General features: G+C 39.4%; 4 protein-coding genes across 5 annotated transcripts; 2 read left to right on the top strand and 2 right to left on the bottom strand.

Annotated features, from left to right (window-relative positions):
• Nucleotides 1–1782: 1782 nt before the first annotated feature.
• znf592 (zinc finger protein 592) lies at nt 1783–10169 on the top strand. Its single transcript, XM_068603275.1, has 9 exons — nt 1783–1910; nt 2357–4578; nt 4843–5021; nt 5107–5280; nt 5377–5536; nt 5834–6094; nt 7481–7593; nt 7701–7842; nt 7958–10169. The coding sequence occupies exons 2-9, from the start codon at nt 2377–2379 to the stop codon at nt 8453–8455; spliced, it is 3729 nt and encodes a 1242-aa protein (XP_068459376.1). The 5' UTR covers nt 1783–1910; nt 2357–2376; the 3' UTR covers nt 8456–10169.
• Nucleotides 10170–11507: 1338 nt separating this feature from the next.
• On the top strand, nt 11508–15815 carry kti12 (KTI12 chromatin associated homolog). Its single transcript, XM_068603173.1, has 9 exons — nt 11508–11725; nt 12538–12589; nt 12679–12731; nt 12825–12880; nt 12983–13062; nt 13281–13440; nt 13568–13630; nt 14998–15068; nt 15622–15815. Exons 1-9 carry the CDS (start codon nt 11575–11577, stop codon nt 15761–15763), a joined length of 828 nt encoding a protein of 275 aa, XP_068459274.1. The 5' UTR covers nt 11508–11574; the 3' UTR covers nt 15764–15815.
• A 1543-nt stretch (nt 15816–17358) lies between these two features.
• ch25hl1.1 (cholesterol 25-hydroxylase like 1, tandem duplicate 1) lies at nt 17359–18218 on the bottom strand. Its single transcript, XM_068602456.1, has one exon. It carries the CDS (start codon nt 18193–18195, stop codon nt 17359–17361), a length of 837 nt encoding a protein of 278 aa, XP_068458557.1. The 5' UTR covers nt 18196–18218.
• Nucleotides 18219–18639: 421 nt separating this feature from the next.
• On the bottom strand, nt 18640–23218 carry si:dkey-24l11.2 (uncharacterized protein LOC100034462 homolog). 2 transcript variants are annotated; one of them, XM_068604003.1, is made up of 12 exons: nt 23095–23218; nt 21755–22367; nt 21080–21139; nt 20916–20968; nt 20686–20830; nt 20216–20604; nt 19898–20126; nt 19665–19779; nt 19384–19501; nt 19188–19299; nt 18858–18970; nt 18640–18778 (listed from the first exon to the last, which is right to left on the bottom strand). In XM_068604003.1, exons 2-12 carry the CDS (start codon nt 22349–22351, stop codon nt 18709–18711), a joined length of 2001 nt encoding a protein of 666 aa, XP_068460104.1. In that variant the 5' UTR covers nt 22352–22367; nt 23095–23218; the 3' UTR covers nt 18640–18708. The 2 variants fall into 2 exon arrangements, with proteins under 2 accessions (XP_068460104.1, XP_068460105.1); XM_068604004.1 differs by having other exon boundaries at nt 23106–23209.
• Nucleotides 23219–24480: the final 1262 nt, after the last annotated feature.

Raw genomic sequence — 24480 nt, 5'->3', positions numbered from 1 at the left:
ACATAATGTTATATCTTTAAATGGTTGTCTGTTGGATTAAGTTCAAGGGTACTTGCTGAAGAATCAGATAGCCTCACAATCAGTTACAGCTATCTGGACGATTAAATATATTGCATTGCAACACTTTTAGGGTGACGATTCATAATTGGATATGATGGTAGCTATTTGTTCTACTCACTGCTGTTCAAATTGGATTTCATCACACACACAAATTTCTGATTCTTCATAAAATGCTGTTTGTCCATGGTTCATAACACACAATTGGGCCTCCGTCTGTCTGGATGGGTATGATAAACATGAATTGTTGTTTCAAAGTTAAGGATATTTTTCAATGCAATACGTTTTCAGAAAGCCTTGCAGACCCTAACATTCATCAGAAGATGTTAATAATCTAATAACATATTTTTCAGCACAACATTAAACACCTTGGTTTAATGAGTCAAGACATTATTTTTATGGGCACCATCAACTTGTTTGCCAACAACCTTAATTTAGATTTGACAGTCAAAACTGTGACTGAGAAAACACTTGTTCAAAGATGATTGTAATGCATTGCATACAATTATTATTATGTATTCAGATGTGTTTAATAATAAAGTGAATGTATGCAATATCTTACCATGCAGTGTGCTCCATTCTCTTTTAAATCTGACTAATTTAAACGTATATATGGCCACTGACACTTTACATAGCTGTTAATTATTGTAAAATAATAGCTCCTGTTAAGTTTATGGTTACCGAAGCTATTTTTTTTATCTGATACAAAAGTGCAGGAATTGGTCATCACTGCACAGCCTGACTAGCGGGAAGAAAGAGCAGGCTGTAGTCTTTTGAGCATTTTATGTCCCTCACCGCTGTCTTACAGGATATCAAACACTCACTCCTCTCTTGAGACAGTGCTCTGTGACTTCTGAGGTCATAGATCCAGCTACCCTGAAGCTGAAAACCTACCCCTCCTCCTCAAACTGAATTGGTAAATCACAGACGAAAAGTTAAAGTGACTGTTGCCTTTAAATGGGAAATATCTGTCTGAAATACCACTTGGAAACTGGAGCAAGTTCCAGTTTAGTGCTAGTTTCAGATCACAGTATGAGTTGGGATGTCTCAAATTATGGAAAACAGATAGGCCTAACTCTAATTCACAATTCAAATCAGTATCAATACTTCTTGACAGGAAATCCATGGTGTATAACATTAAAAACAAACAGTAAAACAATACCTATCTTTCTTGATAATAAGTGATTTAGAGCACACTAAAGATGCTCTGGATAAAAAACAGGTATGTCTGGTTTCCTTTATTTACATTCTGATGATGAATCAACAAAACACCATGAAAGCAAACTGTCTCAAAGGATTGGAGGATGAGGAGCATAACAAAGGATTCATGTTTTGCTGACAAGCTCTGCAATGTATCATGATTCATGAATATGATTTTGATAACGCTTTCTTTAATTGATGCATAACATAACAACCTGAGGGACAGCCGCCAAATCTGCAACAAAATCTCAATAAAAGGCATTTTGATCATCAACACAGTTTTACACAGTATTAACCTGTATGTGGAGACAGACTGCTCTGACTGTTTACACACCATAGTGCCAACATGTGTGTAGTGTCGCATTAGCAGATAACACACTGGTAACCATTAATCGTAATTTCCTTATTATGGGGTACATGAAAACGTATGTGCAGTTAGCAAGGCAACAGGCGGTTTAGGGTGACGCCTCTCGTCCGTAAGACCTCGCCGAGGGCTGAATTACCCAGTGACAGTAATAGGAAGCTAGTAACGCTAGCTAGTTAGTAGCCTAGCTATGAAACCCTGCTACAGACAAACCTAGCTGGCTCACACTTACAGCTAACTGGCTTTGTAGCTGATTAACTAGAGCTGTTAAACATAACCGGATCAAATGGTAAGCCCACTCGTGTATCGATGAGTGGCAGGTTTACTAACTTGGTTAAATGATTTACGCAACGGCACGTAGCTACTCGGCTAGCTTGTTAGCACGTTAGCTAACAACTAAACAACATTAATGGAGCGAGTTCAGCCTACAAAAGAGTTCAGGTTTAATAATGCCTCGTTGCCTGCATTACATGTCTACTTGTTCGTGTATATATGAGTATGTGTTAATATATGCGTTGGTGCACAATGGTAACGCTAGCTGCAAAGACGAAGACCAAAGCTTCTGGTAACGTTTAACTTGTTAGCTAGCTAAAGCTAACGTAATCAGAGAAGACGTGTATTACTCAAATTGTCAAACAACCGTTTGTTATGCTGACAACATTTTATTAAGCATACGATATAACGCCGAATGTGTGAATTGAAGTATAGCATATTAAGCTCTGTGTGTTTCTGTAGGTTTATGAGACTGTGCAGCCATGGGTGACATGAAAACCCCCGATTTTGATGATCTTCTGGCCGCTTTTGACATCCCAGATGCCACTGGGTTGGACGCCAAAGAGCCCATCCAGGGGAGTCATGAAGACACGGACAGTCAGCTGAAACACACAGGAATATGTCTCGGCGACAGTTTACTGAGTAACCAAGGTGTCACAGCAGCAGATGTCCCAGCTGTAAGTGTAATTGTGAAAAACACAAGTCGCCAGGAGTCGTTGGAAGATTTTGAACCAGCATTACAAAACGGATTCAGTGGACAAGACACCTCCATTGACAATGCGGAGACAGCCAACACTTGCTTTTCCAAATCCTTTGTCTCTGCTTTGAATGGGGATAATTCAAGTGAGCTTCTTGGAAAGCCACCTATTCATCACAAACCTGATGGAACACCATTATTTACCCAGACACTTTCGGATTTTAGTCCCATATCCAGTCCTGAGTCTGAAGACACTCTGTGTAGTATAGATGAAATGCATCCAAAACAAGACAGACCCTGTTTCCCACAGGCTCCAGATCTGGTGGAACCTTCTATCCCAGACAATCAAAAAAAACTGGACTTCAGCATGTTTGATGAATGCCCAAAGGACTATATTCCCAAGAACACTGAAAGTAGCGGAGATGAAAGAAGTACAAGCAAGGAATCTTCTGGCAACTGTGTCAGTAATAAAACGGATAAAATACCTTCATTACATAGTGCACTTCCCCCACTTAGCATTAACCAGAGCTTTAATGAGACCAACTGCAATTCAGATACCACATTGAATGTTCCCACTTATCCACATGTCAAATCTGAGACATCTAAATTATCTTCTTGCCTTGAGGCTCTGGTGGCTCTGAATGCTAGAAAAGATCCCAGTGAGCAGATCATTTCCAGCGAGTCATCAGCTATTCAGAATGACTGTGTGAAAGCAAGCCCCAACGTACTTATATTCCCTCAAAGTCCACTTGAAGCTGTGAAACAGTTAATGAAACCCTCTGACAGTCCCGTAAGCATCTGCAGTGATACTAGTGGCAAAGTATCCCCCGCAGTGGCAACTGGGTCACCCCCTGCCATACCCAGAGTAAGAATTAAAACCATTAAAACCACAACTGGGCAGATCAAGCGTACAGTCACCAGTGTACTGCCTGATTCAGAAACCGATGAAATTCACTCTGCATATGAAACCTCTCCATCACAAAGTATGATTAGTGAAGATTCTTACTGTAATATGTCTCCTCATCAATCTCAAAGTGTGTCTGTTGATAGTGTTGTTGGATTAAAAACTAAAGTTATGCCAGCTAGTACATCTTCACCAAAAGTGTTACGCAACAAGTCAGAGGTTAAATCCAGGAGGTCAGGTATAACGGAGTGTGCAACAGTATTCCATAATACTAGTACTAGTGGTGCTGTCAAACGATCTGCTGCACATCAGGGGCAGAAACCCAAGAGAGGATCAGCCACAACAGGCAATACAACTGCCACCAGTTTTCTTCCCAAGGCAATGCACTTAGCGAGTCTGAACCTGGTCCCTCACAGCGTTGCCGCTTCCGTAGCTGCACGATCCACCTCTCATCAACCAAGCAAACCCACACTTTCCTCGAAAGTCGACAGCACCGTACCACTGGTGCATCAGGTCAAATCAGCCAACCCATATCCTCGCACGTCTGTCCCCAACACAGCAGCAGGAACGTTAAACAGACTGTTGAACAATGCCAACCCTGTGCCTACATATGTGCCCAACCTGAACCCCCCTCCGGAGAGTAATATCAACCTACCACCACGCGGATATTGCTGCCTTGAATGTGGGGACTCCTTCGGAGTGGAAAGTAGTCTTGCATATCATTACAGCAGGAGGAGTGTTCATATTGAAGTAGGATGTACACACTGTGCAAAGACAATAGTGTTCTTCAACAAGTGTGCCTTGTTGGCACATGCAAGGGAGCACAAGAACAATGGCCTGGTGATGCAGTGCACACAGCTCCATATGAAACCCATAGCAGAGGAACACATGTTTGTACCTCAGGGTGCTGTGAATGTCGACTCTTACAACTCACCTTCGCTTAAAAGACAACCTGTCCTGCCCCAACGTCCAGACAATGTCATTCGCCACCGACCTCGTTGCCTGGAGTGTAGCAAGCAGTTATCTGACTACAAAGCACTTGCTTCCCATTACCAGAGGCCGTCTGATGATGTGGAGGGACTTGTGAGTAGATGTTTGATTTTAAAGGATATTTTAGTTTTTGTCAATAAATCCAATGTGTCTGTGTCACTTATCCCAAAGCCTTTGCATTCCTACTGAAGAAATATCTTTAAAATTGTAATATTTATATATTTTTAATGGGATTTCTTGACAGTAATATAAATATAGAACACCACCAGACTTCTTCTTTGAAGGCTTTGTGACTATTGTTTATGTTTTCCATGTTTTGCGTTGATCCTTTTCGACTTTGCTCGTTTCTCAACACAGATGTGTAAAGTGTGCTCAATGTTATTACCCAACAAGTGCAGCTTTAAAGCTCACCAACGCATTCACGCACACAAGTCCCCTTACTGCTGTCCCGAGTGTGGTGCCCAAAGTTGTTCTGCAGACATACAGAAGCATGTCAGGGAAAACTGTCTGCACTATGCTCGCAAAGCTTGGTACAAGTAAGTAAGCGACCAAAAAATAGCAGGCCTCAAAACGTACAGTACAGTGTCTTTAAAAGTGTCATTATGTATCCTTTTTATTCAGATGTCTTCACTGCGATATGGTTTTCAAGACCCTTCAAGGACAAAAGACTCACATTGAGGAGAAACACTGTGGTGTTTTTTACAAGTGTTCACTCTGTTCAGTTGCCTTCAAAACCTCTGAAAGCTGTGAACTGCATTTAAAAACTAAACACAGTGCAAGCAAAACTACCCCGCTGTAAGTCAACACCTCATGACCTAACCTCATGACAATTTTGCAAGTTTCACACTTCTTTTTACAGTTCATTTTAGGTGTTTTATCTTTCTTTTGCAGGTTAATCTTTAGGTGTTCATGTGAGATGGTTTTCAAGAAAAAACACTCCCTGTTTCAGCATTTCCATCAGAATGCCAACAAGCGTGTTACGTGTGTATTCAAATGCCCAGAATGTAACTCGGTCTTTCCACAAAAGCAGCTGTTAATGCAGCACTTCAAGGTTAGCAATTTTGTATGTTTATCAGGTTAAAGTAAATAGTGATATATTTGGCATATATTTGTGAGTTGGATTTCATTGTGGATTAGGAGTTTATACTCTTTTTTTGGCTGCCTATTTTAAGCTGACATAGTATAAACAAATAGCAACTGGATACTAACTTCCTTTAGTCTCATGAAATTTGTATTTTGCAGCTGTGCAAAAGGAAATTTTAAATGTTATAGTGTGTGATCATGAACATGGAGAGAAAAAGGTCTTGTATTTTGTAAATGTTTGTGATTGTTGCCTTGTCTTTTGCAGACTGTTCATGTAGGAAACATGACAGCAGAGACGGAAAAGACAAGTGAACAAACGGACAATCCTGACCGGTACCAGGGTTCTAATTCTGTCAAGCAACAGAAGAGTCGCAGTCCTGTTAAACACACAGATAGTCCCAGAAAAAAAGCTGAGCAGAACAGAAGACCTCGTGTGAAGCCCACCGGCTGGACGTGTGGGGAGTGTCTTCAGTGGTTCCCTGAACGAGACTCCTATGTTTCTCACGTGAAGACCAACCATAGAAAGGTAAGAGATTACAATGTTTATGTGTACAACCAAAAACATAAAAACTGCCGCACTCCCTTTTAATCGAATTTTTTAGCATTGAGAAATGGCGTGTCTTACTCTACAGCTTTAAATATTAGAACTTAAAATGTATTTGTGTCATACACACACACATATATATATATGTGTGTGTGTGTGTGTGTGTGTGTGTGTGTGTGTGTGTGTGTGTGTGTGTGTGTGTGTGTTTATATATATATATATATCAATGTTGCTAATTATGTCCCAGATTAACTTTTATTTGCTGTTTGTATTCTACTCTACCCTTTGAGGCACCTAGTAAAGCGTAATCTATGTGTGTCGATTGTTGGAATCCCACTAGCTGTGTAGCAGAAGCTGTGTCCACACGGGATGCATTCAGGCACAGTATTAAGTGTTGGTCACCTGTGTTTTGGCAGAGTTCAGAACACAATTAACATTGTAACATGATGGGGAAACAGAAAATACACATGATAGTGTATAATATAGCTTGAATAAAACTCAAGGATTACACAGCCTGTGTAGACGCCTGTACTGATTCAAATAGAAGTGTATCTGTGATGTCAAACAGAAAATAAGCTTTCTGTTTTAATGTGAGCATATTTAGGTTTGTCAGAGTTAGGTCTTGTCAATATATTGATATTATAACAATATTAATATATGAGACTAGATATCATCTTAGATGTTGGATATTTTAATATGATATGAGTGGTGGTTTATTTCTGGTATCTTAAAGGTTTTATAACAGAAAACTTCCTTCAACTTCTGTTCTATGATTTTCCTTTACCCACTCTTTTCTCACATACTGACTCATTAAAAACCTCATTATGTAAATATGAGACACTTTGACCAACCGCTGTCCTTTCGGCTGATGATCTGTGCTGTTGAAATGGGGAAATGGTTCCTGGGAGTGTGTCTTGTACCTGAGATCAGAGTGCGTGTTGATTTAATGGACTGAAGCTCCATGGCATAAGACATGCGGCCGATGTCTTGATTCGAGTGTGGATTTTGAGTTATAGCCAAAAAGGTTTTGCCAAAGTGTTTCCGTGTTGGTAATTCTCAGCGACATGACATGTTTAATTGTGTAAATTTTGTCTTCTAGATATATATTTTAGCTGGTAATTACGTACTAAAACTACCATGTTTAGCTCTATGTGGCCCATTTGAGATGTCATTTAATGTGTGAAAGGAGATCATTAATTCGGGTTAGAAACGCCACAAATCATTACATGATAGATAATCTTTTAGTCGTTACTTGCCTGAACTCATTAAAGTTAATAATTAGCACGGAAGTTACTATTTGACAAGCTCCTTTTGTCACACCTTGTTTTTCCTATGCCTTTTTATTTCTACCTCTCATTTTTCCAACAGTCAATGAAGAAGTATCCATGTCGACATTGTGAGCAATCTTTCAGCTCTACAACCAGTCTGAGAAGACATATTCGCAATGACCATGATGGTAAAAAGAAAATTTACACTTGCTGGTAAGATTTTTATGTTTGAAAATGATGAAATCTCTGCTGTCACAGAGTATCTTATAAATTACCCAGGAAATTACTCAAATTTACATCCATTTTGTTTTACACTCCAGGTATTGCATGGACACCAGGACAGTATTCACGACGAGCGTCATGTTGAAGAACCACATCAGTTTAATGCATGGAATCAAAAATCCTGATCTTGGCCAAATGCTGAAAACAGCCATCCAGGAATCGAAAAAGGCTTTTGGCAAGGTAGTAATTTATCCTGTTTTAACACAAACAACTAAACAATAACTGCAGGCACAAATCAAATGTTAGGAATCTAACTATTTGTCATTTTAAAGCTTGTGAATTTTGTGATCTGCAGGGCTTTTTGTCAAAAAGACCTGCCGTGGACACACAGGCGGGTGGACAGGATGGCACTTCAGCAAAGGCTCATCCTTCAAAACGTTTGAAAACTCAGTTCCGCTGTTCAAAATGTGGTTTCGTCACAGACGACAGTCCACAGTTCCAGCAACATATACCGCAGCATAAAACGGACGAAAACACTCCTCAGTGCCGTCACTGCGGCTTGTGTTTTACATCTTTGTTGTCTCTCAACAGACATCTTTTCATTGTACACAAAGTCAAAGACACCGATGGGGCGAAGAAAAGAGGAGAGGAGGACGAGGCGGAGGTGAGGGAGAAGGTGCAGGTTAATCAGCCCGTTAGATCAGCAGATACTGATGAGGTCAATGACTTGTTACCAGAGCTAAATGAGCCCTCACAAGCAGGAGAGCCAGCAGCTCCGCACTGTGACAAGACCTCGGACTGTCATTTAAAACAGAGCACACACACTCCGATACAAGAGGTCTCTCTCCGGTAGTGAGACCTCTCTGAAGCTGCTTTATTAGCGTCAGTTTTCATGTGAAAGTAACAAGGGATGTTTGATGTGCTTGATGTCGTGGATGTGTTTGGGTCTCTCAATTTGTATTTCTCGCAAGTTATTCAGAGGCCGTGTGGTATATTTAAGCACATCCTTAAAGTTGAATAAAGAACAGTATTTTCATAAATGAGAGGACAAACTAATATTAGGTTTTATATTGCTTTTATTTAACTTTGCATGTTGGTAATATATTCCTCTTGCCTTGCACACGTATTACACCTGAAGCTTTTTTATTTTTCTTTCTTTCTTTCCCCAAATGTTCCATCCACCTTGACACGAGACTCGTGAAGGTCTGTTCGTGTTTAGGTCGACAATTGATTGATGTCACAGTGAAGAGGTGGATTTTTGCCTTTGTTATTCACTTTTTTAATTGCTTTTTTGTATTTAATGCAACGCATTATTACCTGAATGGGATTCAGGTTGCAGTTTTTATGTCATGACTGTGTTCGAAATGATTTGCAGTATAAAGCTAGATTTATATTTGCCACTTATTAGAAAACATGTTATAGTTCGGTATTCATTTAAAGTCGTATTTCGGTGTTTTTGGTAAACAATTATTCGTAAAACTGTCCTGTGAGGTTAAATACAGGTGTGTTGTCTTACTAAGCAAAGCCTTCTGAAATTAGGCTACACAAGACTTTCTTTCACACATAAGAACAACACTTTCTTTAATCAATTTACGCATTTTAAAACGCTTTTGATTCTTTGTTCAGTGAACGTGTTTGAATTGTGGGTGCATGTGTGGTCCCAAATCTGGCCTTTTATTTTTTAACGAGTGTAAAGGTGAAATGTGGAGAGGTATTGTATGTGTGGTGCAGCAGTATTGAAAATACCTCAAATTGCCAGAAGTGTATTTTTCAGGCAAGTGAACCGTCAATGTAATGTCAAATCAGGGTACGTTGTTTTGGAGAATCCAGAGCAGGTGTGTGAAAGTGAAGTTTGGCGGCATATCGGAGATAGTGTTTCATAAATCAGGACCTGTTAACATGATGATAACACTATTGGGATCAGAAGTATTTCTTAATTCCATAATGACTTTAAAAAAGAAACGTCTTAGCTCAGCGGTCATAATGGTGGGTACGTCTTGTTTGCGTGTCCTGGTTTGTAAAGCAGCACCTCTTGTTTTTGTTTTAAATACATGACAGTTCCTACCTCCATGGTTAATGGCAGTGATTGTTAAACAAAAGAAGAGTTGAGGAGTTGCAGGTAATCTCAGTGCAATGTAAAAAAAAAAAAAAAAGTTTATAAAATGTATTATCCCACATTATTAAATTTTATAATTTATTTTGGGAATTATATTAAGGCTATATGGTCATATTGACCTAACAGACAAGTGAACTTTTCTATTTAAGTGCTATGTGAGCTCTTTATTTCTCTGTAATCTTAGATCCTTAATTTACCACGCTGCAGCTGTTGAACTGCAGAGGCCGAAAATAATGACTTGTTCACGACTTGTTCTTTTGTATTGCTCGTTGAAAGATATTTGTACTTTTGATACTGTGTAAAGTGAGGGCTTGTGGAGGAAAGTAACCTGTGTACATAAGTAGCCAATGAACCCTGGATTCACAGCATTTCTTAAGCCATTACATCTTTTCAGCATGCAGTGGCCAATGTGCCTTGCTGTAATGTTTACGTCAAAGTACCTACAAATAAATTGGTGCAGTTAATTATATACATCTGTTTTTTTGTCTTGAAATGGTATTTGGACGTGATAATTTGTGGTTTTCAACTGAGGGCACGTCATTTACAATCATTATAGCAAGTCAGATTAACACAAGGCACTCTAATGTGCATCATGGATCCAATAGGAAACCAACCACAGATGGATGACTTCATCCCATTAGAATATTAAGCCCATCCTATCGCAGTATAACTGTCTGGCCCCAAAGTAACAGAAGAGCAACGACATTTCAATTAACCGGTACCAAATCGCGTAGAACACGTTACAGGAATGAAAGGCACTTTGACAAAGATCTGCAGAGCAGGATTCCTGTCTTCTTTCATTCTGGTCTCATACATCGCCATGACATCTTCAAGGACTCTTGATTTAACTGATTTTAGAAATAAAGTTTTAAAGATCAAGGTGCATCCAAAGGGGAATCTCTGGGCAACAGGTAAGAGAAATTACACTATTCTTGATAATTATTTAATGTTTTTTTGTGCCGATTTAAAATATATGTGTTATGTATATATAATTTTTTTGACAGTTTATATTGACGTTTTTTGTTTAGGGCATTTCATGGGCAAGAAAAGTGTTGTGGATAGTTTCTTAATGAAGTCTGGCTTTGAAGATGTAAAGGTCCCCACTGCCAGAGCTGTTAGTCCTCTGCACCGAGTGGAAGTACTGCACGCACTGATCATCCAGATGTTAAAAACTGCCCAACAAACACAACAGAAACAAGCGTTGAACATGTAAGATGACCAGTATTATTATTATTATAATAATTATATAAATTCTTTAACTGCACAGCTAATTATTGTTTCCATCCATTTAGAGGAGAGGATCTGCTTGAGGAACATTTCAACCAACACTATCAATATGACAACTGATGAAGAGGAGAGTTTTAAAATCCCTTTTTTAAAGCTTCAATATGAACATGGTGACGTTTTTAAATGTGATGTGTTACATTGTATACGACAATGTGATGCCAATCGGCACTGTTTTGTTTTTGGGTCCAGTTATTTGAACCTAATGTATACATACCACCTGTTAATAAACTAGTACAGAAATCCAGATTATTTTGTCAGCCATGATTTTCTTTTTTAAGTTAAAAATGTATCTTTGATTGTATTTTTTTTAAATTCCAACAAATGAAATGGAAATGTGTGTGTTATCTCAGTTAACCGAAATATTTCCACATGATATTGGAGTAGCCTACTCGTATGGTATGAAATGGCTAAATTAGTTATGTCAGTTAAATTCCGTCCGCTCGGTGGCGCCTCCTGCTGGTCGTCCTAAAGTAATGAAAACGAATCACATCCGGGTCAGCTGAAGTGCCGACATGCTGCCTGTTCGTCACAGCTTCCTCTGGTCTGTCTGGTAACGTGTCTCTGTAGTCATGCCTCTCATAGTCATGTGCGGATACCCCTGTAGCGGTAAAACTCGCAGGGCGGAGGAGCTGAAGCTGAGCCTTGAACGCAACACCAGCAGAAAGGTGCACGTCGTAGGAGACGGAGCGCTGGGCGTGGAGAGAAACACAATTTACGCAGGCAAGTGTCCGCCAACGGCAGCTACCGTCGTGTGTTATTACGCATGAAGTTCTGCTGTCAGTCATTCTGTGGAGTCCTCTTCCACAAAGCCGTTCACCTGTAACTATTAATTCAACCGCAGTATTTTTTTACGCCACTCGGTTTGAACATTCAATGCTGACGAATGAAGTTTGGTGTGCAAACGTCATCACATGTCCTGTGATGGAGGCTCCTCCTATAAACAACATAACAAGAATATCTGGTTTTACTTAATGGTAATAATGCATCAGTTAGATATTTGGGTATTGCGTTGGTTTGGAAAGTTAAGTGTGCATATAACAATACAAATATCTAATGTAATTATTTGGATTTGATTTGTCTTGTCGCTCAAATGTTCACGATAAATACAAATGCTTTGAGTTACTCCGTACAATAAAACGCTTCTTTTTGCAAGGTCCTCCTTCCACACAGAACAACTTGAAACTCAAGGTAACACTTAGAATTAAAATTAAATACAAAAAAGTGCTATGAATGTTAATAGTAAAAGAAAATATATAAAATAAGACACAGAAATATGAGAACAGTATTGTATTGCATACATAAAGACATGAACAAAGTGTATAATAAACATTTGTTAAAGGACAGATTCATGCAATTTTAGCACAGTCATTTAATGGCCAAGAGAATAGAAAATAATAACAAGCTTAAATAGAACAATAGATATTAAATGCATCCCTAAAGGAACAGTCACAAAGAAGACTGGATTATTAAAAAGTAACATTTTGACTAGTACACAATACTGCTGTATTTAAACCTGGTTTGATATGTTTCAGATTCCCAAAAGGAAAAAAATGTCAGAGCATCTCTGAAAGCTGAAGTAGAGAGGTGAGTTTTTCTGATCTGTTCTTGAATCAGATTCATCAGTGAGGTTCTGCTGTCGCATCGCTTTTAACCTCCATGGATTTGTTGTTCAGGAAACTCAACAAGGATGACGTTGTGATTTTTGATTCATTAAATTACATAAAAGGTAATTCTTGCTAACAACATTGTGCTAAATACTGTATTAAAATGTTGTTATTTATTCTTGCTTTTACCTTTTTAAAGTTTAAATACTTTTCAGGCTACCGCTATGAACTTTTCTGTCTCATAAAACATGCACAGACGCCACACTGCCTGGTAAGTATGCTGTAGAAACAACTAAAGAATCTGAATATCTATAAAACTATTATCCAAACACTAATCCAATAAGTCAAAATCATATACTTTCTTTTGTTGAAGGTATACTGTTTGACGTCAGATGAAGTGAGCTCAACGTGGAATACCAGCAGAGATGCTGCTGAGCAGTACACCCAGGACATGTGAGTGAGGAGCCTCCACACATTAGTGCTGGCAATCATTATGATAATGAAATCACCTTTATTGTGAGAGAATCTTTTCACCATATCACCCATCCCTGCTGCAAATAAAGTGCAGGTGTATGTTAGAATTTATGTTTATCTTTGGAAAGGCTATAAAATAGGCCTGTCGATGTTAAAAATGATAAGTTTCAAAAATGTAGTCTGATTTTATTTTGTAGCTTTGATGCATTAGTGCTGAGATTTGAAGCTCCAGACTCCAGAAACCGATGGGACAGTCCCCTCTTCACCATCCTGAAAGACGACTCGCTGCCATATGAAGACATTTCTGACGCACTTTTCAAAAGAAAAGCACCCCCATCTAACCTGTCGACACAGAGTGTAAGAGACGCATGCTGTTTTAGTTTTCTTCTGTTTTTACAACTATACAGTATTCAGGGGATGTAGATGTTTACTCTTTCATGCTGCCTTTTTGATTATCTGATGGTAATATTATTTTTATCTGCAGCAACCGCTGTCTTCTGTAAACTTCTTACACGAGTTGGACAAGATCACACAAGATGTGTTAATGGTATGTATATGTTCTTTTGGAATTTGTGGTTATTTGTCAGCCACTCAAATCTTTTTCCCTTGGGGTATAGCTTTTTCTGGAGCTGCTCCATCTTTTGAATCTTGTCATATTTTAAGATCACAAAGCACAATAAATGAAGTAATTATTTCAAAAAATGTACCTGCAGCTGGGGAAAAAATATTGATACCGTAGAATGTCGAGATGCATGCTAATGTTCATTGATTGTGACGCTCCAGTCGTCTACTTGTTTTATCACTACATTGGAGGTCATGTTAGTCACATGGAAGGAAAACATGCGTCAAGGTTTTATTCATTAATTGCAGCAATTTGCATTTTAGTCGGCTGGTGTGGCTCTGCTTATGTGATACTCTGGAACAGACTGACCCTGAACTCACAACCCTTCTGATGGAGGCTGAAATACACAACGTTTATTGGAACGTGTGGAAAACATTCAAAGCACCAGTGAAGGAAGTGAAACATCTGAAAGCCGACTGCATCAAGTATGCAGACCTCAGGGTTGTTTAATGCAACCTGAATTAGATAATTGAATCTTTATCCCCTGTTGTGGAAGATGTCCTGGACACATAACATTGGAGGGTATAAAACATGTAAAAGAATTACAATCATGCCCGCTTGAACTATCGGAGCTCTCGTTCATATTAATGTAACTAAATGTGATGCATATTTGTTTGCTTTTTTTTTTCAAAGTGACACAACTGGTGAAATCATTGTAACTTCTATTATAAGAACCAGTGATGGTATTTAAACGTCAGCAATTAACATCAGAATCTCTAAATGTGCCGGCAGAGCATACCAGTGTGTCATAGGACTAATTATTCATTGCTCACAGGGAGAAAAGAGAAGTGCATTAGAGATCTTTCTGTCGATATGATTCGCAGACATGTTCTAGTGTGTAATTATCTCAGTAAGTGGAGCAAGTAATGATTTCTACAACACATGGTTGGAAATGTTTGGACCTATGTGTTGCAATCACCAGTATGTCCTCCCTCTGTAAACAAGTGACGTCAAGTGTATTTCATTATTTGTAAGAAGGTTTCGTGTTCTGTGATGCAAATACCGTTGCTGCTGTAATTATGTATCTTCTTCTTTATGTGTTGGGTTGTGTTTGCTATTTTGTGGTAGCCAATAAGAAATCGCCTGGTCTGTGCTCTCTAAAAGAAAATCCCTTTAAATTCAAGTATGAATGAGAAGTACTTTTCTTATATTTCGAACTATCATTCCAATTAAATTAAATGTGCAGATCTGAAACTCGTTACAAACCAAAACAGAGAGCAGAGTTTGTCTGTAAAACCCTATTTTCTGTATGTCATGCTTTGTTTGATGAAAGTCTTTTCAAAATATTTTAGGCAATTTTCAACTCCCAGAAGACAAGTGTTCCCGGGGATCTCATTCCAGTGCCAGGAGCGACAGAAAAGATATCCTTTTTACACATTTGGATTTAAAATCCGCCGTTTGAAGAATCATTTCACAGGTGGTTCTGTTTTCATGTTGGACGTCACAAGTCCAGATAGCGGTGACCTTTCACAGCTAATAACTGTAGTGAAATTTGTATTACCTCTGTTAATTTGTGCTAACGAGACAAAGCACTCGACATCTAATGACGTGTTTGAAGGAGAAGGTGGATGAATGCATGGCCATCAGCAAACTTTAAATGAAAGGCACAGCTGTTAAAGGTCTTGCCTGTAATAACACACCGTGGGATACGTAGGAACCAAATGACATAGATTGCTGGCTTTTTTTATTGGCAGCTGTGTCAGACCTTCTCAGAAGAAAAGCCTTTGATTTGCTCCTTTTGAACATGTCGGTCCAGCAGAGGCCAACTCAACAGTTCTGCTCTGGTCAACCTTTAATGACGGCTGCATCATTTGAGATGACGTCAGGACGTTCAATACTCTGTGTTCTCCTTCAAGGTTGAGATTGGTTGGTTGTTTTTTTCTTGTTCTTAATCTCCTTAACCTGACGTTTAACATTGAACTCACCAGGAGCATCAACATGGCAGAGCTGAGGAAATTACGCCGCCAGTTCATCAGCTACACCAAGACGCACCCAACAGAGAACTCCGGACACATTTCCAACATGTTTGTGCAGTATTTAAATAAGAGTCTTCAATAAAATTTGAATAGCATTGGCTTCATTTTTTTATATTCTGTGACAAATAAATGTATTAAATCATATGTGTTGCATTTTTGTGTGTTATTGACACTGCATTTTTAAAGACAAGAAAATACAGTCGTTACAAAACATTAAGATCCCCTGAAATAAAAGGTTACGTAATACTTCATATAATTAATTATATACAAATATATAATAATAATGTTGATACATATTAGATACACATTTATTTCTAGCTACAGCTAGCCCAATAGCTATACAGTGTGAACTTAACTATAAATATGTGAACCCAACTAGGTAAAACAAAAAGATGAACATTTGGCCAAAGTGTCTCATACAAGGTACCTGAGGCTTTCATCCACACAAAGATGCTCAGTTGTCATGGAGATGAAATACCAATTAAGAAAGCCTTGTGTCCAGAAAATCATTCCCAAAGCATTTAGTAATAATCACCCATTTCTTTTCTTTTTAATCCATTTTTTGCTGTGTCATTTTGTGTAATGAATACCACATTAAGTCAGTCTTTCTTTCAGTCAAAGCTAAACTATGGGTTTTACTTAATCCTCCTAATCTACTGACGTGCCCAGCAAACAATACTTGGTTGTCTTGTTCAAAAGCTTCTTAGGCTGTAGTGGGATTTGAGTAAAACTCTGCACTCACGTTTGGCGCCGTAGCGCGAGTATGTATGAGGGCTTTGAATGGTCTCAACAATAATGCCATTTGGTGCAACACATCATGTAAAAAAAAATGATGTTCTATTGTTGTTCAATGTGGTTTTTCCTCCCTGATGTGAACGACTTTTTCCTCACAACATGAGAGGTGAAAGTCAAATAATCTATTTTACTTTCTTTTTATATTTGATGAAAAAATATGTGCAATATAGTCAGTGATTTCATCTTGAAAAATTTTTGTTCATGAATAAATGCCAAATTAGCCAGGCTGAACACCAACACTCATGTGGGTCCTGTTTGTTTACCTTTTTTTTTTTTTAAAGTCTCCATGCTTTGAGCGTGTTTAATGTCATTACTTTGAATTATGGGTAATTCCCTTGGGCAAAGTCTGCAGAAATGTGGATTTGCGGAAATGGTTTACAAGAGGCTCAAAGTGTCTGCGAGCCCTCTAACAGCCCTGGCCCCTCACAGCCTCAGAACCCGTGAGTGGGGCGGTTGAGATTGGCTTTGGGCCCACGCGCCGGCAGTCATTATGTCATTTTCTGATGCGAGTTTAAACTAAGCTTTAAGTTCTTCAAAAGAGGTTTTTGTTACATAAGAGGGTTGCAAGAACAGCAAATTTACAGAAATGCTTCGCTTGCCAGTGTTACAGTTACTGCTGGTTTCTGGCTTGAATGTAGTGCAATTATATGATAATTTATTGAATGTGTCCACATGTACATGATGATGTGTTGTCAAATGTATGAGTTTATTAAACAAAAAGCATTATGAAATACACTCCTTATCTCACATAGTTAGGAGTTAATAATTGTCAAAGATCTTAAAAAAAAATGTATCATCATTGTGAAGGTGCTAAAATAAGTTTGACAATGACATCAGAAGAAAAAACACAACACATGCAGTATTTCCAGAATTTATTTCATGTCATCGTCTCCTCAAAGTCCTTTTCTTCAGAGGAACGGCGGTGCCAAAGATTCTGTCCCAGTGGCTGAAGAAAGGGGCGTAGTTGCTGTTGGGCTTCAGGTGGTGCATGTCATGAGCCGGAGCACCGCCCAGCAGACCAAAAGGCACCACGTGGTTAAGGGTCCACGGCAGGTCATAACCTATGTGGTCCTCCACAGACATCCAGATACTGAATACTGTGGTGAACCATGTGGTCAACGGGTGACACTTTAAAATGATCGGGTCCTGGTTGCTCCAGAGTCCAACAGTCATCAGCTCTGGGATGCTGAGCTGCTCTGTCGACCAAGAAAAAGGCGCCATGTATTCATGGTGGATTGCGTGAATCCACCGGTAAAGCTGGGAATGCTTGTGATGTATGAAATGCCAAATATAGTATTGAGTGTCAAAGAGGAGAAGTATTGCCAGTCCATCGATGATTACCTCATACAGAGTGGGAGCATCCTGTGGCAGTATTGGTGTCGGCAGTATGAACATGGAAATTATTACAGCCGGCAGAACGAAGAATATGTGGTTGTTCATGGCTGTCGTGAAGCTCTTAGTCATCATTACCACGGTTGGCCGCTTGTCTGGTTGGATCTTGTACTGATTGAATAAAGGAACTCGTTCTCCCAAGAGGTCCAGTGCAGCAAAAGGTATGCTGAAGAAGAAATAGCTGAAAAAGGCGAGTAGGACGGGTAAAAAAGGAGACGAGATGAGAGGCAAGTGGTGAAGAAGCAAAAAATCCCAGAACGGCTGCAGGAGACGGCCCGAGGACCTGGATGCCAGAAGCTGCAGAGGGAGCTCACTGATGTTCACCATCTTACTGAAGGCTGCTGCAAGTCTCAGGATCAAGACAAAGTTCTGCCTTCCTTTATATAGTGGAGTTCAACAGAAAGGGCAGAACAGACCCCCCGCCCTCATAGCTTAATGTCGACAAACAGACCTTCACAAGAAGATTAACAAAACCACTTAAGAACACGAATTAGACCCAATCAACTCTTAAGCGTTTTAACCAGTACCTGGTCAAATATTTTAATGTATAGAAGGAGGACAAAGATTTTCTTTTTTTTCTTCTTTTTTTACAGTTTTCTCATCCGGAGAATCTTGGAGAATGGATAGATTTACAGAATGTATTATTATTATGTTTTACAGAAATTTATCAACATGTTAAATTAGAACTGGATTAGAACGCTGGAATCTTGAATTGACCAGTGTGTCTTGTAACACAAGCAAACAAAAATATCATAACAACATGACTTATTGGGTAAAATATGCAACAATTTCATTGAAATCAATTGTCAAATTAAAAAATTAGGCCAATGATGCTCTCGTCTACTTCTTTTCGCTGACGGCCTTCCTTGAAATTGTTTTGTTGGTGTTGGCATATTTCTGTCGATCATTTCTAAAAAGAAACAAAGTGTAAATCTTTTTGTGTGAATAAAAACTAGTGCAACAATAATGTTTTCATAAGATAGACGTACCTGCACATTTTGACTTTGTTTCTGCATCCCAGTCCTCCTTCCCAGTGGCTGGAGTGTGCACCTCTAGTCATCATGCTTCCACAGCTGACACAAGGCTTTCCATTGCTATATGGCTGCGACAACAAAAATATTAAAAAAATTCACCCTGTGACATTTATCCTTCGAGACACAGATCTCTATGCTCTTCGCTAGTGTTACCTTGTAGTTGTTGATTCAGGATATTAGACCAAATTCTCTTCAATTGATAACAATACAAGCAATTTCACTCTTAATGAATGAAGTTTCTTCTTACCTCTGTGGCGAAAATGTCAGATGAAGTCTGTAGCTCACCTGTTCTTTGGCACAGTAGCCACAGATCATCCTGTAGGCCAGTTCCATGGGGTGGTCCTGGTCCTCATCGTGGCACACATCACAGGGGTAAGCCCGCCCACAGCAGGGAAACCTAAAGGCAGAAGGTGGCACAAAGCGTTCACAATACTTCCATTTCACAGATGTGAAATGTGATGGGACACAGAGATGGCGATACCTTAGCCAGCGATGGCTCTGTTTGTAGTGTTTGCATCCTCCTTTTTCTGGCAGTGCTTTCCCTTTCTGCACAGCAGGATCTCTTATCGCCTTATAATAAACAGCACAAGCACTTGGACCTGCAAAAAGGAAACAGTAAATATTTTGCTGATGAAGTTTTTCATGGCTTTTTTAAGAATAAATAATGTCAGGTAACATTGGGGAGAGCCAACTGTGCCAGTTTGTTGTAAGCTCTTAAGCCTTTGCTGTTGTCTTTAATAGCAAATGTGGGTGAGCTCTAACCTGTTTTGTTGGCACGCGGCTGAATATACTGGAATCTTGTGCTCTCAGCTAGAATACTGAGTTTACTATAGCAGTGTTCACAATTAATCTCCTTTGTTTGACCATAGGAAAGGTTCTGGTGAGAATTAAAAAGACAAAAAAAGCAATTTCAAAGTTAATAGTTATATTTTTACATTGCGGGTTTTCAGGAAAAACAAATGTCTAGTGTTAAGTAGGGCCGGATATTTCCCCACCTGCACAGGGCCCTCCTGGGAGCAGCTGAGGCATCCCACAATAAGGTCACATTCCTGAAGCACAAGGTCAGCAGGTGCGGCATTGTGAAGGTCAAGGTATCCCAGGACATCGCTGTAATGGTGCAGCATGCAGGGCCTGAATGCAGCACTAATGCTTGCACTGCACTTTTCACATTGAGCTGTGCAGGGTGTCCTTCCAGTCAATGACAGATCTGCAGTTACTTTGCACCTGCAGACAGTAAACACAAACAGTGTCAACTTTTTAAAAAAAACTCTGAATTGGTGACATCGATATGACATTTAACTTGTTTTCTTCACCTGTTACATTGAAGACAAACAGTGATTTGTTGAGCCACTACTGTGGCCGTATTCTCTCCCATCCTCAGTCCCAGCAGCTTCATCTCAGTGCCTCGACGGGGATCGCTGATCTTAATGTTCTCCACCAGATGACTGGCTTCCTTATCTTCCCCCTCTTCTTCTTCCTCCCCTTCATTACAATTTGGATCCTCCTGCTCCACTAACTTTCCTCCCTTCATTGTTCTGTTGCCCTCTGTCTTGTCCAGTTCTCCATCCTCACTGACATCCTCATCGGCAGCAGCGGTGTCAGAAGAACGATCGTTCCCAGATTTTTCACACACTGTTGCCTGGAGCTCCTGGTACGAGATGAATTGCAATCCAGCCTTTTCTAAATCAACGTCTTTTTTCAACTGTAAAAACATTTGAGAGAGAACCGTTAAGCATTAAGAAAATATAATAATACATCCTTAGATTCCAAGGAAAGGTCTCACCTGCCGGGCTCCTTCAGTGAACAGTCTCTCCAAGCTGCGATCTAGCCAGCGAAGAAATGGCCGGAAGAGCAGCTCCATCTTTCCCAGTAGCTGATTGGTTGCATGCTTGGCTTGAAGCCATTCCAGTGACGCTTGTTGTACATGTCTGTTTAGCACAAGATTTCTATAAGTATTGACACCAAATTACACTAAACATTAAATGTTTTAAAATAAACTGGACATGCTTTTACCTTGCCATTACTTGTGGAAGCTCTTGGTCCAACGGTATGTCCAATGTGAAAATCTAAGAAAATAATTCACATGTGATGAGGAACTGTTCTTTTCATGACCAACAATTATTTACTGGATAGAATATTACAGAACCTGTCATGCAAATGGCAGCCGTGGACTTTACCTCTTGGGGGTAATCGTCTGGGAAGCTCACCATGATGTCGACTTCTTTCAGATCAAAAGGCTTTCAGGTAAAATGCAGGGTTAGTATATTTCTAGATAATACTGTTGGGTAATTGTCATCTATGTAATCTAGTATCAACCCAAAGCATGGCATATGTAAGAATGATTCACAGTGTAAACTTGTGGATTATGGCTAACAATGCTGATAAAAATGGATTAATCATTTTGATATGCCAGTAATCATTCAGTTCAATAATTGGCTTTGTTTGCCCTGACAGAGACAAATAAATACAATGAGGGAATATGTCTCAAATGAGCCAACATAGCCAAGTTGTTAATCACTACTTTACCCAATTTCTCAAACAACAAATATGCTAGATTTAATCCCTGTGGTGCAACCTAATTGATACAAATCCTATGTTATTCTGTACAAAAAAGCAATTTCACTTTCACAGTAAAATCCCCATGGTTGTAAGCAGAGCATAGTTGAAAAAGTTATACTATTTATGTAGTGTCTAAAGGCTTCAGTATATGTCTCTCCAAACACAGTCTCACTTTGAGCTTGTTCAAGTTTGCTAATTATAACTGAACTGTACTGTATTATAGAAATAATAAGTGTGGGGATTTTTGCTCTAAACTGCTTTAAAAGAAGAAAGAAAGTGGAAGAAATGCATACCCAGTCTGGATCCGTGGGCTCCACAGTCACCCTGTAAAAAGTTACTTTGCCATCACTACGCTCCTGAATAATCAGCTGATCTTTGGGAAAGCGCTTCTTCAACTGCTTGATCTCTGTCTCTCGGAGCTGCTTGGCGACATCCTCTGTCAGGTCACACAGCTTGACCTCCTGGAGGATGCCAGGGCGGGGGACAGATTGCATCCTCTGTGCAGGTCTTGGGTAATTGGCAGAAACAGGTTGGTGATCCACTGAGGGGAACTCTGGTGGATGCCAGAAGCGACACCTGTCTTCCATGCTGCAGTGGCCTGAGATAAAGTAGCGACAGGGCCGGCGGCTAGCTGCTGGGGCAACCCTAGAGTTACTAGGAGGCGGCCTGTGTCCCACATCTTCTCCGGGGACCTCTGAGTTTGGAGACAAGACATCTGACTGGCTGTGTTTCCTGGTAGTTTTCTTCTCATGAGCTTTGGCATCATCTTTTATGTGTAGGAATCTGCATTTCTTCCCAAAACTGCAGTGTCTTCCTTGAGAGAAGAAGCGACACGGCTGCTGTGTATAAAGCACAGGTTCACCCTTCTTGTTTTCCTCAACATTCTCCATCAGTCCTGACACCTGGCTGAATGAATAGAGCAACACCGATTAAAAAAAAGAAAGAAGAAGTTTTGAGTCAGTTTTAGAGAATGGCTATGTGCTGAGCATTTTGATATGCCCTAAATGTGTAAACGCTTCAAAACAAAAAAGGCAATCAGTAAAATAAGTAGTACTATATGTACATAATACGTGACCAAACATAGACATAGAATTACCCATTTGTAAGCAGTAAAATAACAATTTTCATTGTGATGAGAACACATTAACAAGATGTTGGTACCTGGATGCAGGTTTTTACATCACTGACGCTGTACAATAAGGATTTTTAAATTCTTCCATACCAAACTGGGAATACCGTTTCCCATTTCATCAAACTGCTGCCACAAAGTTGAAAAACACTATTGTCTAAAACAGTGCGTCACTCGATTGTTGGCTTGTGACCTCTTAAAATAAAGCTACGCCTCGAGATGGACTTTAACCACTTGTTTTATTGCTCTACGGCGTGAACGATATGACATATTAGCATTGTTTAAATTTGGCTACATGGGGTGCATTAAACGTTCATATTGATTAGTAGGCTACTATGGCATTTAGGCATTTTGCTTAAATGTTAGCTTTAATATGGACAGAAAAAGAAAAACGCTAGCTAGCTAAATTGTACATAAACTAACCCGTAGTTGGGGACGTGTTTTGTTTATGTTAGACACTTCATTCAGATCAAAGCTGCAAATCACATTTTGAAGTCGCCTTACCGAGCTCTTACTTGTAAAGTGGCTTCACGGTAGTGTCACAGGAAACGTAACGTAACGTAACGTAACGACAGCGAGGTGGTTTACGGCACGACGTGTGAGGCTCAGAATCGGTCGGGGTAACAATCCCCTGTGTAACCACACCAGTCTATCGCGTGAACAGGTTGTGGAGATTTTAGTTACAGACGCTCGAAACGTCTTCTGCTATACACGCAGTATAAATGGCGTCTGTCGCCCTCTACAGTTTGGGAGGGTGACACGGACGTGCAGAAGGTCAAAAGTTCAATCTTGACCCTGGATACGGCCTCTGAAAACTCAACACAACGTCATTTTTAGACATAAGAAAACTAAAAAGAGTTCAAAGCAACAATTTCTGGTACAGCACAATAAATATAATATAAACGCATGTTCTGCACACCCCCATAGTCTTTGTGTTCATGTGACATCCTCCCAACCTTGTGTTGCAGGTCACCCTAAAACAGCTTGTGAAGTTTTTTTGTGTTGCAGGTTGCCCTTTCACACACCTTGTTAAGTTTGGTTATTATGTTGCATGTTGCTCTTTAACACATCTTATTAAATTGTGTGTTATAGACATAGAAATACATTACTTTTTAAACTTAGTTGGCCCTGGTCTTAGGAGATCTGTATCTGTGAACAGAGGGGAGTGTCTGAAGATGTATCCAGACCTTGTCTGCCATGCACAGGTACAGTCCCAATGATCTTTTCACATTTTTAATTGGTCCTTTTAGTAGCTGCTCAAGAGTGTTCAATCCAATTATTTTTTAAATGGAACCTCCATTTTTCTGAGCTTTTAAGATACTTATTACTACTCATGTTGGTTCAAAAGGCTGAGTGTGCAAAGTTCATTCTTGACACAAAGTTCATACTCCACACGTAATATTAAGCGAAACCTTTAGATCATAATATCATTAACCCAACATGGTTCATCCTTAAAGTGTTAAACTCTCCTGATGAAAAACATATGATATGATTAAAAGCTCGAGAACAGCTACTGAATGGACACTGAGGTGAGATTTTCTTTTCAACCCTTCTCTCTTCTTTCTCACAGTGAACCTCTAGTAGGCCTGCTGTAGCATGTGGGCCTGTTGAAGACCTCAATGTTGGAATGAGCTCACTATTGACATCAGGACAGAGGACAGTCTCCATATCTTCCGCCATGAACTAAAAACACATCTTTCTATAACAAATTGTACTTTCTTGATTCTTGTAGTTGAATGCACTTATTGTAAAGCGTCAGCTAAATTAAATTAAATGTAAAGTAAAGTGCTGAGAAGTATAAAATAGCAGTACAATAAAAAACTACAGCTGAAAGATACATTTTACATATACTTTATGTATAGAAATATTTGTATTTTATATATTTTACAC

Source organism: Clinocottus analis, unplaced genomic scaffold, assembly GCF_023055335.1.
Source record: "Clinocottus analis isolate CAN_PGR_092001 unplaced genomic scaffold, fCliAna1.0.p SCAF_6, whole genome shotgun sequence".
NCBI classification, from domain to species: Eukaryota; Metazoa; Chordata; class Actinopteri; order Perciformes; family Cottidae; genus Clinocottus; species Clinocottus analis.
The sequence above is the reverse complement of the archived record's forward strand: the minus strand, read 5'-3'. Positions and strand labels throughout refer to the sequence as shown.

Excerpts from the sequence above, each read along its gene's own strand:
- kti12 (XM_068603173.1), top strand. The coding sequence starts at position 11,575 with ATGCCTCTCATAGTCATGTGCGGATACCCCTGTAGCGGTAAAACTCGC. Across the intron at positions 12,590-12,678 it reads CTGAAAGCTGAAGTAGAGAG|GAAACTCAACAAGGATGACG; the intron begins GTGAGTTTTTCT and ends TTTGTTGTTCAG. Across the intron at positions 13,631-14,997 it reads TCACACAAGATGTGTTAATG|GCAATTTTCAACTCCCAGAA; the intron begins GTATGTATATGT and ends AAAATATTTTAG.
- ch25hl1.1 (XM_068602456.1), bottom strand. The coding sequence starts at position 18,195 with ATGGTGAACATCAGTGAGCTCCCTCTGCAGCTTCTGGCATCCAGGTCC.
- si:dkey-24l11.2 (XM_068604003.1), bottom strand. The coding sequence starts at position 22,351 with ATGGAGAATGTTGAGGAAAACAAGAAGGGTGAACCTGTGCTTTATACA. Across the intron at positions 20,831-20,915 it reads CTTCCACAAGTAATGGCAAG|ACATGTACAACAAGCGTCAC; the intron begins GTAAAAGCATGT and ends TGTGCTAAACAG. Across the intron at positions 18,779-18,857 it reads AACAAAGTCAAAATGTGCAG|AAATGATCGACAGAAATATG; the intron begins GTACGTCTATCT and ends GTTTCTTTTTAG.
- znf592 (XM_068603275.1), top strand. The coding sequence starts at position 2,377 with ATGGGTGACATGAAAACCCCCGATTTTGATGATCTTCTGGCCGCTTTT. Across the intron at positions 5,022-5,106 it reads GCTCGCAAAGCTTGGTACAA|ATGTCTTCACTGCGATATGG; the intron begins GTAAGTAAGCGA and ends CTTTTTATTCAG. Across the intron at positions 5,281-5,376 it reads GCAAGCAAAACTACCCCGCT|GTTAATCTTTAGGTGTTCAT; the intron begins GTAAGTCAACAC and ends TTTCTTTTGCAG.